Source organism: Protomyctophum bolini (assembly GCF_963924005.1).
Source record: "Protomyctophum bolini genome assembly, chromosome: 1".
NCBI classification, from domain to species: Eukaryota; Metazoa; Chordata; class Actinopteri; order Myctophiformes; family Myctophidae; genus Protomyctophum; species Protomyctophum bolini.
Window position 1 is genome coordinate 25,308,713 of NC_137862.1, and position 17,982 is coordinate 25,326,694.

Sequence of the window (17,982 nt, forward strand, 5' to 3'; positions counted from 1 at the left end):
GGATTAGAACCTGGTCTACATGAATGTTTTGAGGCTGAAGGTCAGAGGAGAAGAAGAAGGCTGTGAAGTTTTCCTGCAGACCCTGCACTGCAGGAACTGAACATTATGTTTGTGACACAATACACCATTGATTTTTGATCAAGCAGAGTTGTGTTTTTTTTGTTAATTCATGTAATGGGAAGGTTGAATGTATATCTATCATTGACTGTATTAAAAGTGGTTTGTTTAATGGCAGTGCTATGTTTCAACCACTAGAGGACGCTTTGGCTCCAGACATCCGTCCTAGAAGCATTACCGTAATGTTTCAAATAAAACCAAGGTTTTGGGGCAGAAGGCAGAAGGGCAAAGGGTTTTGGTAGCTCTGTTCCATAGCTCTAATGCGTTGCAAAAATGCAACGCATTAGAGCTATCACCAGAGCTAGGGTTTTGGCGTTTATCAATTTGCATTTAAACCAACACCCATCAGTGGTTCTTTAGCCCTTGCTCACATCCATTATCCAGGCTTCAGCACTGGCAGTGCACAAATTGTTAGTGCACTTTTCGCTGCATTCATTAAAGCAGACAGTGGTTCTCAAATTAAGTGGCGGCGCCGTGGTGGGGACCCCTAGCGTCATTGATGGTTCCCTAAAAGCCTGGGTAACGACTAACGAGGCTAGGAAAATGATTGATACTTTAATAGTCCACCAAATGGACCTTTACAGGACTGTAAGTGGCTATTAAGTAGCCTAAGTGTATAGAAAATGGAACCAAATGGACTCGTATGGGTATTTGGTCCCCATAACTCTCAGAGTTAAGACTGTGCATGGTGGGTCCGTCATTGGCATTATAAAACGTTCTAGAACCACTTCATAAGTAATAACATTAAGATGATGTAAAAAATACATAGCCCCTAGGCAGGGCCGGTTTATAGGCATAGGCGAACTAGGCGGTCGCCTAGGGCCTCAACCACTGAGGGGGCCTCGTCACAGGGAGAAGATTTTTTTTTTTTATGTATCTCTTAATTTTGATCTCAAAGTGCACCAGATTGAAGCATTTTCATGGCAAATTTACAATTTTTTCTGGGCCGATCAAATCATTAGAAAGAAGAAAAGAAAGTCAGGAGACAACACTATTTGTTTTGTTTTTCGTCTTATAAATTATTTGATCGGCCCCAAAACATTGTGTTCATTGTCATGATTTGTCACGATCCGAGTTGGCTTTGTCCGCGGCGTAACCGTCTTTAAATAAATTATATTAGAAGTGCCGATGGGAGAACGCATGGGGCTTTCATTTCCTGGGCCACTCGTTTTTCTGAAAGGGGGAGGGACTGTGAGGGACTGTGGCGCTCTATTGGTGCTGTGACAGTGTGACCCCACCCTGTCACTGTTTGCTGCTAGTGTACATACCTTTCAGTAAGCGCGCACTGTTAGGATATGCAAAGACTACTAAGAAGCAGCAAACTGATCATGCGCACACACACACACACATTTTAATCATTTATTTATGTCCACATAAGAGATACAAATACAAGGACACAAATATTTACAAGGTGCCGTACAGAATGCAGTCACACACACACACACACACACACACACACACACACACACACACACACACACACACACACACACACACACACACACACACACACACACACACACACACACACACACACACTGCTCTCTAGATTCCTGTCTCTTTAAGCAGCTGAACTCTATATTGGGCCAAACCAACTTCCCTCCCAGGGAGGGGGAGGATTGCCTGTCACAGAAGGACATCGAAGGATTAAAGGACTTTTGGGAAAACTAAAAAGACTTTCAAATAGAAGAGCTACAAGCTCAACGGAAATGTGAATGTGAATGTGAATATATGTATATATGAATGTATTTTGTGCCAAACCAAGCAGAGTTAACATGTTGTGGATCATGTTGACCCCTATTCAGTTGGTCCGGTCTAGTGGGAGGGGCCATGGGGGGTATAAAGCTGCAGAGAATGAGTATTCCAGTCAGTCTGTCTGCTTACTCTGCTGGTGTTGGTCGGGGAAGGAGCTGTCTCTGAGGAGGTGATGTTATTATGTTATGTTATGTTATGTTATGTTATGTTATGTTATGTTATGTTATGTTATGTTATGTTATGTTATGTTATGTTATGTTATGTTATGTTATTATTTAATATCATGGTTGAAATACTTACGTGCTTGACATGTTATTGCTGGTATCAAGTCGGGCAAAACGGGCTGATACCAGTTTAAAATAAGCTATTGGTGTTGATTATGACACTCCATCCATCCATCCATCTTCAACCGCTTATCTGTAGTCGGGTCGCGGGGGCAACATCTCCACCAGAGAGCTCCAGACTTATCCCTCTCCCGATCCAAGGACACATCATTTCTGTCTTCTTCCCACTCAATTGTCTTTCACCGTGAATATGGATAATATCTATGTAAAGTCCGTCCTTTACATTGACACATATTGTTCAGAGAAAGTAATGGACCAAGGCAATTCAATTTAAATTTAGTAATGTTTTTATAACATTTTTCGTCCTATATATGCCTTGTGTGCTTTTTAATTGTGTCAACGACGCTATAGATCAACTTATCAGTACTTTATTTTACACCAAGTGCCAACACAAATAAATACATTTTTCATTAAGACTTGCGGAAACCTGTTGTAGATGCATGTTCCATCTTCTAGTAGACTTTCATCGTGTTATTGCCTGTGGGCATCTGAACTCTTTTTTTTAATTTTTTTACTCCTACCCAGTTGTACATGAAAGAAAACATAATAAAAGATTAATGACCAAAGGGGGTACCTCCCCAGAAGTAAAGATTTGAGTTAAAAACGTGCTGTGAAAGAATATAAATAAACTCGCTAACTTTGCAGCTGTAGGGCAAGCTTGAATTATACTCTTTCAATCTGCAAAGAGTTTGTTTCATAAAAATACACTCAGGTGACTTTGAGCTACGTTCTTTTTGGAAGCACTCATTTTAACGGGTAATGCTGCTGCCTCCTGCATTATGTGAAAATTCACATGGGTGGTAGGCATGGCTGTTCAGTGACTTCCAAAAGTACTCGACATTACTTGTAATTTGTATTTTAAATTGCTTTCTAGAAGCGGATGGGTAAAATACATTTTGATATTGCACTTTTAAATATTCTTTAAAGGATCTCTGGTTAAAGACACATAATGCCTTAAGACATTATACTTAACCCTCTATAACGAAAATCTTAAACACCATAAATATTTTATTTCTTTCATAAATAAATCTTTCACTCAATAGGAACTGCTCCTGTTGCAAATTGATTATGTCATGTCCATATGGTCTAGCCCTATGGAATGCATATGCTAATAAAAAACAGCTTAATACTTCCTAAAGATTAATATAAGCATCAAAGCAATATTTTAAATACCTTTTATGCATTCCATAGTGCTGGACCACACATGGACATCAACCTGCGACGGGAACAGTTCCTATGGAGTAAAATAATTGTGAAAGAAATAAAATATTGAATGTGTTTTTTTTATTTTTCAATTTTAGTTATAGATGGCAACTATAATGTTTTAAGGATTTTTTGTCTTATTAGCCAGAGATCCTTGTTTTCCTGATCCTTGTTTCTACAAGGAAATTACTCTGTACTCCTTTGAAAACTTTAGAAATTAGAATAACTTTTAGTTCGTTTAGGCATAACAAATAATGTAAAAATATAATTTAACAATCTAATGAATAGATCTAGTTTATTAATAGAGAAACTAGTTATTAGATAGGCCTACAATAAATAATAGACAATGTGTTTATTCTTAAATAAACATCATTTAAAATGTATTAATGAATAGAACTAGTTTGAACTTAGAACAATATAGAATACTAGACAATTATGTTTATTTAAACCAGGCAGAACAAATGTAATATATTAATTAATGGATCTATTTTATTAATAGGACAATTAGTTATTAGTTTGTATTATTATAAATAACAATGAGTTATTTAATTAGTTTCCGTTGCGTTACATTGAAGTCGGTGAACCTATATAATTCTGAGACTGTAGGCCTACTGCCGATCTTCAGAACATCGGCTATTTTCACACCTGCTATAGTGATTACATCAACAAACAACACAGGGAGCTACAGCTGACGTACGTGACGCCATCCTCATGTAGCTGCCTGTAACCAAATGCACCCTGTAACTCTGAAAGTATTCAGAGTAACACATGGAACCAAATGGACCCTTACGGGTCTGTAACTCTGAGTGGAGGACAAGGAGCAGTCGGCAGTGCATGGGGATTTAAAGTTTTAAACAACAAACCTTTTGTGAGTGAGTATACCGATACGGTTGTTTATAAACTGCAGGTACAGTGTGGCTTTACAATAAGTTTAACTGTCAGGTTTTATGCAACGTGCTGAAGGGCTTGGATAGACTGGGAACTGTATTGGAATTATTTTACACCAAGTGCCAACACAAATAAATACATTTTTCATTAAGACTTGCGGAAACCTGTTGTAGATGCATGTTCCATCTTCTATTAGACTTGCATCGTGTTATTGCCTGTGATAGGCCCTATAGGAAGGGGGTGGGGTGTGGGTGGGTGGGTGATCACTGATGTGCCTGTCTATTAGTAATCTGAGTTCCCAGAAGTTTTATTTTTCGCCACTAGGCGGGCGAAGAGACGTTACGGGACAAAGGCTGTTACAGCACATCACAGCAGGTGCTGTGATTAAACATCCTGGGCAGACGCGTCTCACGTACGCGAGGCGCACGCTTAGTATTGTGCGTATAATGTACATTTTGGATTTGCGCAACTTCAATAGACTCCAAGATTAAGAAGACTGTAATTCTTCAGCTGCTATAGTTCCAGGTACTCATAATCGTGTGCTTTTGTCGTTTATCTGTAGTGTTGTTTTCTTTCAGCATTAGATGGCTTAATAGGATTAAGTTGGCCAGGCTTACTAAACGTCTTTGGGCACACACGATACCAACGTGGCTATAGGCTACACAGGCTGCTACAAAACGAACATGTTTTTATTTAGCTATTTATTTTTTAAATAACACATTTAGTATTTGACAAATACAAAAACGAATAGATTTTGCACTGAATGTATAACGAATAACAACGTAACCCTCTAGAGTAGACTCACTTTACTAACCTGGACCTGGGACTGTCTTCTCTCCTCTAAAACAAATATCTCCCCCCAAATAGCTTATAGATATGTTTGAGGCCAGTGAATGCTTGGGTTCAAGTGATTAAATGAAAATGCGACTCATAATCAGTGGTGACTGACCAACTCACATTCTATACTAGCCCCTCTCGGAACCCCCTGGGTCAGCCCAATCCGAACCGAACCGGGCTGTCTCAAAAATGTCAGAAACTTCAGTACCATTGGGTTCTGCTTGTAGGGCTAATTCTATACTTAAGTAAAAGTATCATCAATAATTAATGTAGTATCAATACTGCAATGTAGAAATCAGAAGTCCGGTTAAAAAAGAGTAAACGTAGAAACATATTGGTATCAAAATGTAAAGTACCAAAAGGATACTTATTATGTAGAATGTCCCATTCCAAGACTTCAGATCTATACAATAATTTGAAAATAGCTGATCTAATTCACAATTCAAAGGAGCTATTATTCAATTCACAAATATGTACTGTTTTGTATTTATTTTTATTCCTCATGTATTAAATATGGATCTCCCCGAGTCTGAAATAAAGCATGCATAGCACCTTTCCAAAATACCTTTCCATACAGCACCTTTCCAAAAACTTTGAATATCATGGAAAAATTGGTTTATTTCCATAATTCCATTCAAAAAGTTTAACTTTCATGGATTATAGATTCAGTGCACACAACGTAAATTATTTCAAGTATTTTTTTGTTTATCTATACACAATTTGGCTTCCAGCTCATAAAACCCACTAAATCAGAATTTAAAAAAAATTGAATACTGTGAAGAAATCACTATTTACTCCTCAGTTTTTGCAGAGCATGAATGTTTTAATCTGAATGCCACATTAAGGAATTAGGATCAAATCAATCAAAATATGGTACTTTCAAAACAGAAATGTCAATCTTGTCTTCAATACTTGGTTTGGAATCCCTTTGCCTTCACCACTGCCTCGATACGCTGTGGAATTGAGGCAATCAGCCGCTGTGGCATTGCCTGGGAGTTATGGAAGCCCAGTCCTGCTGGAAGAATCATGAATGAAGCTGGAATCATGAAGTCCTATAAAACATTCTGGTAGACTGTTGTGGTGACCTGCGGTGATTGCGGTGACTGAAAGTCATGATTTGGGGTGCAATGTATTGTCCAGTGCAGGTGTTGGTAAACTCTGCTTTCTTAAATCCAAGGTCACCGCAGTAACAGTCTACCAGAATGTTTTAGAGGACTTCATGATTCCTTCTGCTGAGGATCTGTATGGAGATGCAGATTTCATCTTCCAGCAGGATCTGCCTGGCCCCTGAACATACTGCCAGAAGCACCACATCCTGGTTTGATGCCCATGCCATCACAGTGCTTGACTGGCCAGCCAACCCGCAGGACGAAAACCAGACCCAAAAGCAAAGAAGAGCTGATAGCAAGCGTCAAGGAAACCTGGGCTTCCGTTCCATAACTCCCGGCAATGCCACAGGCTGATTGCCTCAATGCTACGTCGTATTGAGGCAAAGGTATGATGAAGGCAAAGGGATTCCCAACCAACTGTTGAAGATTGACATTTTCTGTACAATATTTTGATTGATTTGATGTGATCCTAATTTCTTAATGTGGCATTCAGATTAAAGTATTCATGCTCTGCAAAAACGAGTAAATGGTGATTTCGTCACAGTATTCCTCAGTGTTTACCCATATTTTGAGTTTAAATGAATTTTCCAAACTTCCCACATTAGTGTAGAATAAGGCATTCTAATGAGTCTTCAGACGTGCGAAAGAGAGCAAAAGAACAGACAACAAAAAGATGACTGAATCAGACTACTAACTTGCTTAGTTAATCGGGCCCAGCCCTTTAACATTCTAGGCTATATCAGTGGTTTTCAACCCGTTTCATTTCAAGGTCCATTATATTCTGCATTTGATTTGAGCCACGGACCACCATTTGATGACATTTTGCCTATCACACCCAAAACGAAAGAATATTTTGTTGTCGTTGGATAAGATTTTGTCCACAATTCCATGCCGTATTGATGTTTATACCATTTACGAGAGACAACAGGCAAATGTTGATCAACATAACAATTATTCTACATTATCTAATTTAGTAGACTTCTTGTCTACTAAATTAGTAATTTAGTAATGCAGATGTTCAACAATAATGTAACTCTTCAGCGTGTACAATTAAACCAAATGGACCTGTCCGGTTTACCAACTCTCCATCATTTAGCTGGGGACCACCAGGAACTCCCTCAAGGACCACTTGAAAATCACTGTTCTTCTATATGCTTAGATTATGTATCCTCTATTAATGATCGGCTGGTAGGATAAGGCTATATAACCAGTAGCTCTGGTCCATAACCTTCTACTGCTTCGATTCTGCCCTGCAGTATAAGGCTATGGGACTTTCAGTTTTAAATCCCAAATCGAAATCAGACCAGCGTAAATAAAAATAACGTTTTTGCTACTCACCAAAACAAAGGTGGGTTGTGTCATTAGAAAGCCTACTTTCCTTAGTGGACGCACTCTGAGACCCCCACCATACGTATAAACGGTACTTTTTAGCCAAAAGGGGATTTTGTTTCCACAGGAAAAAAAATACTTTTAGTTACTCCAATGCGCCCTCTACCGATATTGCCCAGAGAACTGCCTCATAGAGAATATTTTTCCTCCAGTGAAAAGAAATCCCTTTCTGGCCAAAAAGTACCGTTCATACGTGTGGTGGGGGGCTCGGAGTGCGTCCACTAAGGAAAGTAAGCTTTCTAATGACACAACCCGCCTTTGTTTTGGTGAGTAGCAAAAACGTTCTTTTTATTTACGCTAAAGAGGAGAGGCTGGTCTGATTTCGATTTGAGATTTAAAACTGAAAGTCCCATAGCCTTATACTGCAGGGCAGAATCGACGCAGTAGAAGGTTATGGACCAGAGCTATATAACCAGGTGCCATGGTGCTGCCTGCGGGAGAGCTCAGAGACAGTTGGCATGGTTCAGTCTTAAACTGGTCTTAATCTGTGTCACACCGGCTGCCACGCTATAATTAGCGTGTCTGCATGCTCTATTCTCCTGGCTGGGTTCATAGGAGGATCCACCTGGGATCATCATGGAAAGCCTCCATAGCAGTGGTGGAAAAAAGTACTCAAATATTATTACTTAAGTAAAAATTCCTTACTGCAATATTATAGAAATACTTGATCTGTTACAAGTAGAAGTCTTGGCATCAGAATGTATACACTTGAAGTAGGCTACTGACAGTATAAGTACTCGTTATGCATTATGTCCCATTTAAAGTTTTCTAATGTATTTATAAACATCTGGCTGGGCACCCCCGGAAATGCTTTGGGCATGTCTCATGACTCTGAGATGAGATGTAGTGGAGTAGACGTAAGTAAATTTACTAAAGTAAGACTTGGTAAATTTGAAATACTCCAGTAAAGTAAAAAGAAAATCCCCCAAATTGTACATAAATACCACTGATCCATACTGAATGTACGTCCCCTCACCCTGTGTCACCCGAGCCTCTGTGCCCTATAGGGGTGTGCCCCGGGAGCTCTGGGGACAGAGCTTTGTAGGAATGTATATGGGAACACTGCATCAACAAGTTGTCATGTGGCTTCAACCCACCAGCTATCACAGTTGGTAATAGTGTATAGGCCAGTGGTTTTCAACCCTTCAGGCACATTATTTATTTGGTATTAGAGCCACGGGCCACCATTATGAGATTTAGCCTCTCAGACCCAAGACTAGAATATTCTGTTGTTTTTGATTAGGAGAGATGACAGGCAAATGTTGATCAAAATAACAATTATTTTGCATTCTCTAATTGTGCATGACTTCTTGTAAATGAAGTAATGCAGATGTTTAACAATAATTTAACTCTTGAGAACGCTCTCAAGAGTTAAAGATCTATAAGTGTACATTTGGTTACCAATTCTCCATCATTTAGCTCCGTCATTTAGGTTGAAAACTATTGGTATAGGCTGTGATCAGAAGTTCAAATCTTCAAAATCTTTGGAGGCATTTCTGTGAAAATGTTATACACAATTGTCATACTTGAATGTCCTTGGGGTTTTTTAATTAATATATCTCACTTCAGTGGAGAGGACGATTTAACTATTTTATTGCAAAAAACAATCAAACAAATAAACACAAGAGCAGATTATTTCTACAATATTAACAAAGGGGGAATAATGAAACTTGCTAGTGGAATGCAACTTTTAACTTGGTGGAAAAGAAATCCTGTATGCTCTATATTTTTGAGGCACTTATGGTTCATTAGACATTCAGGCCCGAAGGCCAAACCCTATTTTTGTTGTGCTTATTTCTCTCCTGCGGTTTAACAAACTCCCACAAGATGGTAAATGGTAGATTTAACATTTTCTCCAGTGATTGGAAGACAAATAGGATCCCAGTGGACATGGATGGGTTTCTGTAATTAAAGGTCAAGTCAGGAAACTGCATATGCTGCATATGCATATGCTACAGTATGCTGTGAGTCCAATTTGCATGAAAATTACCCATCTTTTCTTTTTTTAATATTAGTGACCAGTCCTTTATGTCAATCAATCAAGTCACCTTAATTCAAGTGATAGATGCCAAAACAAGATTATTATATTATATATTTTTGGAGCATGTCATGTGATCTACTGGTACCGGTAGATTGCGATCTACCTTTTGGGCACCCCTGGCTTAGAGTAATGTAATCTGTGCAGGATTTTAAACCACATACTGTACACCCATCTTGTTCCATGCGTTTCAAAAGCCAAACAAGTCTTAACACAATCTGCAAGACATTAATTGTCAACATCAGTGGTCCCAAATTGATATGTATTTGGCCACTGACTGCCATCTGAAAATGTTTTGTGCCAGGGACCACTAGAAGAGAAGATTTGTGTTGGAAAAAAAATAAAAATAAGATTCCAAATATCTGCTATTAATAGACAATATATAAAGTGGTTAAAATGAACGTGATGCTGCATTAACACATTTTGCTGGGTACCCCCTGGAACCTCCCAAGGACCCCTGGATGGGTGTCAACAGACCCCACTTTGAGAACCACTGGTCTACATCATCACCTGAAACATGGCCTGAAAGCGTCATTCAAATCAACCACTAGGGCGCACTACAATTGTAAACCGCAAATGTTGCATGTTGGCACAACCATTCATAGTCGGACTATAATCTGCATGGTGCAGATTTGTCCATAATCACTGACAGTTTCTCACCAAAATGGGTGGATATTTCGAATGAAGCTGTTGTCCCCAACCTAGCAGGATCTGTATTGAGGATGAGACTTGACCTCAGTCAAAACCCTCTGCCATATTTGTGTCTCATGTCTTCTATCTCCGTCTCTGTCAGATTAACCTGTGATGAGGGATGACCACACCATGCTTCAGGAAGACATACAGCAATGATCACAGTAACCGCCATGCCTTATGAGACTGCAACTTGTGTTGATCTCTCAATGTTACATTCTAGCTTTCCCAGTTGGACACGTGAATTTTAATAGTGTCAGTTTATTATCAGTGAAGATTTCCTGACAGCTCATCCTACACCCCAGACCCCAGAAATGGACTGGTTTTTTAGCTCCACTGGCCATCACATGGACCCTTACCAACCTTCCTAAGACTCTGGAGTCGGGACCACCAGCATCACTACCTTCCTAGGACTTGGAGTCGGAACTACCAGCATCGCTACCTTCCTAAGAATCAGGACCACCACAGCAGAACACATTTTTTGTGTGATGTGTGTGTGAGTGCAGTGCAGCCTTGGATCCGGCGTGGAGCAGTCCTTCTGGCGGCCGCCAGGCCTTCGGGCCAGAATCGCTCCAGACCAGCAACTACACTCTGGTTCTGCTGATCCAGCTGACCCTGCTCACCTTTGACCTGTTTGTCAACGCCTTCAGCGAGCTCCTGAGAACGGAACCTGCAGCCCAGCTGGTGCTTTTCATGTAAGGAAGACGAGAGACTACCCTTTATTATTTATGTGTCTACTGTATCTATACCTCATACAAACTGACTTTTCAGGATTCAAATTAAGTAAGTAATACATCTACAGTATAAACTCGAACCGTGTTGATTCGTGCTGCTTTTCGAGCTTGCAGATGCTTTTGTGTGATGCTGTATTATGATCAAGTAGGGCGTAAATGTATGGAACAAACTAAAGTTAAAATATGGAAGTAAGAAAGGAAAGTCAGTTGTGCTTCCTCTGGATGCCTTTATTAGTTTAGGCAGTGGGTGATCACAAGGGGCCAGTGAGGCGCTCCAACGTTGAAGCAAACCCTGTGCAGCTGGGCTTTAACATTGAGCGCTCGGTTGCACTTCCGCACCAAAATTTAAAAAAAGGCGGAAGTAGACGGTCCTTCCGGGTGCTTCAAAACGCCACTGAGCAACTTCCACTGACCTGAATAGCGCGGGGGGCGATTACCCATAATACTCTATGGGTGATCGGCTATAAATATAACTTGAATCAAATACTGTACCACCGAAGTGGAAAAAGCAGCACAGCCACACTCAGAAAATAAATTCAAGGTTTCTGCCCAACAGCAACAACATACGTTGTTGACTGTTGAGTCTCCTCCAGGGTTCTGTGCTATACGACCCAATCTACAAGCTCAGAGCGAGTTGTGTGAGCTGGTAGATCTGCTATTTTGTACCGAATATTCACTCCAGAATGGGGACACTGATTACTCATGTGGTTAATTGCATCCGTCCATCTGTCTGTCGGTCTATCTATCTATCTATACTTCTATAGCATCAATGCATCTGTTGAGTCTGCATGAAGCCAAAAACACTTACATTACTCCCTGTCTCTCTCAGTATCTCTTTCTGAATCTGTCTGTGTCTGTCTCCCAGTATCCAGGACCTCTCCATTCTGTTCAATCTGATCATCATCCTGTTGATGCTATTCAACACCTACGTGTTCCAGGTGGGCCTGGTGGCCATCCTGCTCGAGCGCTTCAGGATTCCTCTGTTCCTCAACGCCCTGTACCTGACTCTGAGCATCATCCTCCACAGCTGGGTAACGGTAAGTCCCTCTACCTGACTCTGAGCATCATGTCTTTCTCCATATCATGTCTTCTGCAGACCGGCAGTGATGTAAAGTACTACTGTATGTACAAACTTTACTTAAAGGACCACTTCACCACTTTTCAACCTATCTTCATAGGTCTTCACTAATAATCATGATAACATTTTTTAAACAAGATTTATTTTTTACAAAAGTGTTTAGATTTTCATTATCGTGAGAACGATGGCTTCCATTTTCGCATTGTAACTTTTCAGGACTAGAAAGCCTGCAATTTCTATTAGCTTGTATTCCCCATCGATGATGTCACTGGAAGACGGTTTCTGAACTGCCCACAGCCCTCATATGAGACACAGACCGAGTAGAAAAGAATTGCGCCATTTTTTTCATGATTATTAGTGAGGACCTATTATATGAAGATTTATTTGACAACTTTAGTTACTAGTTACTTAGTTACTTGTAGATTTAGATTATTATTACAAAACCTACATTAACCATTTCAGCCCTATATAGATTTTGGCCATTTGAAAATAGGCCATGTGCAAGCTTTTTTACCTTTGTACGTTTAATCGACTACATTTTGAATTTCTGACTTTTACTTGTAACAGAGTATTGCTATATTGCAGTATTATTACTTTTCCACCACAGCAAAATACTAACCTGGTAGTGAATGTGAATGAATTCACATTATCATGCGTCTCTACTTTCTTCTGTACAGCGGTCTGGCCCCAAGCGCTGGGCTGCTGCATGGGGCAGCGCTTGACGCACGCACGCACGCACGCACGCACGCACGCACGCACGCACACACACACACACACACACACGTACTGTACAGACTGTGTGTGTGTGTGTCAGAATAATGTGGAGCTTTTCTTTACCTTCATTAATTAGAGAATTCATTAATTATCTAGTTGATAAATTGCATAAATAAAATTTGGTATAGAGGGTATGACGCGTGACATCATCATCATACCTGGAAGTTATGCGGGAATGCCTACTGTGTCAGAAAACTACTTTCTGGAGGGCACGGTGGCACAGTTGGTAGTGCTGTCGCCTCACAGCTAGAAGGTCCTGGGTTCGATTCCCGCTCGGGGCACTGTGGGTGCTGGCGGCGTGTTTCCTCCGCGTCATCAGTGCCCATAACCGAAGGCGGGGTTGGCGAAAGAGCCTTTCTGTGTGGAGTTTGCATGTTCTCCCCGTGTCCCCTAGGGTAGGTACCCTCACAAAAACATGCAGTAATCCTGGTCTCTAAACTGCCTCCCCCTGGCCAGCCGGGGCGCCTGATGGAGGGGAAAGGAACTGGTTGGAATAACGTGTTCCTTCCACGTGCTACGTCCAACCAGGGAAACTCCCCCCTGTCAGGTGTAAAGGAGCAACTTGGACACTCAGGCATGAAGGGAGCATGAGTTAAGTCCGTTGCTCTCCCCAGGTTGGTGGAGGGTGTGTAGAGCCCAGGATGCAGTAGATGATTGACACAGGGGTGAAAAATGGGTTACAAAATCGTGGGATAAATAATATATATAAAAAAAAAAAGAAAACTACTTTCTGGACTTGACAGCCCATACATCCAAACAGAAAAATCCTTATTTGATTGCATTAAATTACTTTAAACGACATTAAATTCACTTTGCCACTCGATTTGCCACTCGATCTGCTATTCACTTAATTCATGCGCATACCCTCTATTGAGAATGTATGCTATGCTTAGTCAGTTTCAAAATGCTGATGTACTGTAGAATATACTTAGTTTATATGTTTCATGTATGAGTTATTTGAATTTTGAATATATGTTTTGTGATGTTTGCAGAATCTACGTTGGTTGAGCGAAAACAAGTTTATTTGGACAGATGGTCTTCAGTCACTGTTTGCCTTCCAACGAATGGGTAAGTTTTGTCGAATGGGTATAGGTTTCCGTAAGTAACTTTATGTTCAAACCTGTCTCTGTAAATTGCAATACAAATAATTTTTTTATAATTAATATTAAATTCATAGTTTGTATACTAAATACCCCTGTTTTTCATGTTATGTAATAGGGCTATTGCCTACAACCTCACGATCAATACATATCACGATACAAGGGCCATAATACGATATGTATCGCAAAACATGTTGATTTTGAATAATGACTGTGTTTCATACTACATTTAGAGTCCTAGACCACCGATTTCCGACCAGAAATGTGTAAGTTAGTTGATAACATTTAATCAAAAAGCAAGGAAATAAAAATAAATAATGTTTTGATGGATACATGCAAAAGATTTAATATAGCGACACTGTCAGGCAGAAACTGTTGTTGATGGTATAAAGTATATATGTATAGTATAACATAAATGTCTCCATTGATTGATTGAAACTTTTATTAACATTTTGAGGGCTTTACTTTATATTGAGTATTTGCGACTTTGATTCATGCAAATCTGCTTAAACACTCTAATGATTTGTTATTCAGCCGACAAAAAAGCCACTTCCGTGATCTGGGTCATAGACAAAGAGCAAAGCGAGCTAAGATTGTCTCTACACCCTCGTTCACTTTGCATTGGACTCAGTTTCCCAGAAGCCCTTGCAAGCCAGCGGTTGGTTGATTTCCAGTTTGCCATAATAACGTGTCCGCCTCATCACCAGGTCCGCGTGTTTTTTTGTGATCATTAGAATGTCTAGAACATGTTTTATTCATTATTGTGAAAGATATCCCCCAAATGTAAATTATTAATTTATTATATTATTATATAATTATTATAAATCTTTCATCAAACTTTTTTTTTTTTTTTTTTTTTAACATATTTTTTGTCTTAGTCCTAGTCCTAGCAGTACAAAGTAGTAGTACGGTTGAAATCTATTGTTTGCAAGTAGAAATGAATGCGGGTCTAAAGAGGGTTAAGACTAATTTACTCGTTTAGTCCTTTTTTCCTAGTTTAGGACTTTTTTTTACAGCGGCCAGTTTCAAATGGCAGCCACATGTAAGTGCTCTTTGAGAGCGGTTTTGAAAGATGCTAGGGATTCACATTACTTGACGGCTGTTGGTAGGGCGTTCCACATTTTAGTGGCATAGGAGCTAAATTAATTTAACCCCTTGTTTGAGCCGAATCTGGGTTGAACGGGATTTGTTGTCCAGCTCTTTAATAAACAGAAAATACCTTTTCAGGTAGGTGATAGAATTTGTACCAATCAGGAGATTGTACCTATTTATCAGCTTAGGTTTTTGTATCGTGTCATTTTCTGTATCCTGTCTGAGTTCTCTATCCTGATTGGATACATTTGGTATACCGACCCGAAAATACATTTTCTGTTTAACAGTTTGACTCCATAAAACGCATTTTAATCAAATATTCTATGCTGCCGAGATTGTTTTATTACCTTTGGAGCATATGCCGAATAATTTGCACTTTAGATCCGTGAAAATCCGCTAGTAAACACTGCCCGCATAATTGAGCCGACAAAAAAGCCACTTCCTTGATCCGGGTCAGTGTCACAGACAAAGAGCAAAGCGAGCCAAGATTGTCTCTCCCCTCTCGTTCACTTGCATTGGCCTCAATTTCCCAGAAGCCCTAGCAGCCCAGATGATTGATGATTGATTTCCGGTTTCGTCATCATAACGTGACGGCCTCGTCACCCGTTGCAATTTGTGGATGTGCGTGTACTTCTTGACCATTAAAATAATGGCAGTGTTTATTTATTCCCATTCCCCTGAGCTCATAAGTGGATCAAAGGATTTATAGTCTGTTTGTAGTAGTTCACTACTGTTGATACCTCGTAATTTATAACTCTAGTCTACATCATGCACTTTCCACTCACATATATGGGCTATATCTTGCCATTGCCATTTTTTGCCATTTTTTACTATTAAAAAAAACCTTTTTAAAATAGTTCAAATAGCTGCTCTACAAGCTCACAACATGTAGATCGGCTAGTTGAACTATTTTAAAATGTTTTTCAAAATGGTAAAACAATGGCAAATGAGTTTAGGGATAAGGGTGGTGCAAGATGGAGCCCTCGGCCCCTCGTCTCTTCATACTTCAGAGAGAGAGAGAGAGAGAGAGAGAGAGAGAGAGAAAACATGTTTTCAAAGTATTGAGGATTTAAGTGGTTAAATGTATGTGAACACGCATTAAACATGAATCCAAAGTAGAATTATTATTGCGAGAGAAATTGTAAAATCAGAAGGTTTTCTTCATGTAGAGAGAATGTTATTGTTAGAGAAACAGTGAAACAGCCCAGGCTGTGTCTTCAGGTAGAGAGAGAGGTTGGTGTTGTGAAAGAAAGGGTAAAAATCATTATTGGATCTGCTCCTAACAAGGTTTGGTATATTTTGAAAAGCCACCAACCGTGCCTGGTGCCCCTTAACTCAGCTTTATATAATTTAGTTTGATACGTAAAATCACTGCCAGCGTTTGTTGAGCTCAAATGTTCCTAGTTGTTTGTGTTTACTTTACTGAGGCTGTTTGTTCGGTGCTTGTGTTCCATTTTGTTTGTTGGTTTTTCTAAACCTTACCTCAAAATATGTGCTTCCTTAACAGTGTCTGTGTTGTACTACTACTTCTACAAGCGCACGACCGAGTGTCTGGGCGACCCGCGTCTCTACGAAGACACGCCATGGCTTCGAGAAGTCTTCGCCGGCAGAAGACAGAGAGCTACGGGCTGATTTATTATCTGTAGTGCGACGGTGTCACTTGCCAATACAAGAACACCATCTACAAGCCAACAACACCATTGCACGATGGAGTATAATAAAGTAAGCTTTACACCGAGACGATACTGAGTGCTTTCAGAGCTCTACAGCATTTTACTACAGAGACCAGAGCATTGGTGAAGAACGGTGAGACACAAACAAGAACATGCAAGAACCTAATTGCCCGTGGTTTGCCACTGACGCAGTTGTGACGTTAAGCGTGGCTAACCACTGAAACTCTGTTTTGTTGTATGATGGTGTTGCACAGAGGAAATTGCTTATCTAAAAGCTCACATCCGTGTGCATCGTTCGTGATGCAATTGTGAGCTTGTAGATTGGCTATTTTTGGCTATACAAAATGGAATATGAGTTGATAAACCTCTGATGGTGGGTGAAACTTTAGACTTGTCTTAGTTGTCACCCACACATGCTCCTGTCTGCTTTTGTATTGTACATTCAAAACATTGACATTGTTTTATACGGTTTAATAGCACTCTGTTGTCATGCGTCTGTGCCAGGCAGTATATCGTCTCTGTTGTGTGGATATGTCCAAAACTGTTACTTTTCACTTTCAGGATTCAAATACCAAAAGGGGTACAGTAGGTGGAGTTAAAATATGGAGATGATATGTTTCTGCCTGACAGCAACAATATTTAACACTGTGGCTCACATTGCTTGGCAGCACAGAGCATCTTAACCATGTTTAAAATGCATGTCAGGCAGCTGTGATGTGGTTCACTCTGAGCTTTCTGTCACATTCTAGCAAGCCAACCAATCTGGCTACCTTTTCAAATATTTTGTTTTTAATGCATTTTCGTGAAGAATTCTGTGTTCATAAAACAAACTATTATGCCTGTCAGAAAACATGCAAAGCTTGTGATAGCGACAGCAGTACAACAGCTATTCCATTGACATTGAATGTGAGCATATGGAATGCAGTTATGTATGGCTTGCATTATTAAAATCACACCAAAGAAATCTGAATAAAAACGATGGCCCTGTATAATCTCTGCAGGATTTATTTTTACATTGCCGTTTTAAATATATTTGTTTTCGACATGGACTATGCATATTACATATAAATGCAAGGTAAATACACCGAATTTAGCAGAGCGGTTTACAGCTGCAGTCCCCACACAAAACTTAAAAACAAAACCGGTAGACAGTGAAGCACA

At 39.8% G+C, this 17,982-nt stretch overlaps 1 protein-coding gene across 1 annotated transcript; it reads left to right on the plus strand.

Moving 5' to 3' along the window:
- The first annotated feature begins 10,953 nt into the window (after positions 1-10,953).
- LOC308329333 (transmembrane protein 138-like) lies at positions 10,954-17,696 on the plus strand. Its single transcript, XM_080783589.1, has 4 exons — positions 10,954-11,065; positions 11,970-12,141; positions 13,949-14,024; positions 16,656-17,696. Exons 2-4 carry the CDS (start codon positions 12,016-12,018, stop codon positions 16,778-16,780), a joined length of 327 nt encoding a protein of 108 aa, XP_080639715.1. The 5' UTR covers positions 10,954-11,065; positions 11,970-12,015; the 3' UTR covers positions 16,781-17,696.
- Positions 17,697-17,982: the final 286 nt, after the last annotated feature.

Bases quoted from the DNA above. Each gene is read 5' to 3' on its own strand.
- LOC308329333 (XM_080783589.1), top strand. From the start codon at position 12,016: ATGCTATTCAACACCTACGTGTTCCAGGTGGGCCTGGTGGCCATCCTG. The intron at 12,142-13,948 runs GTAAGTCCCTCT...TGATGTTTGCAG, and splicing joins TCCTCCACAGCTGGGTAACG to AATCTACGTTGGTTGAGCGA. The intron at 14,025-16,655 runs GTAAGTTTTGTC...CTTCCTTAACAG, and splicing joins GTTTGCCTTCCAACGAATGG to TGTCTGTGTTGTACTACTAC.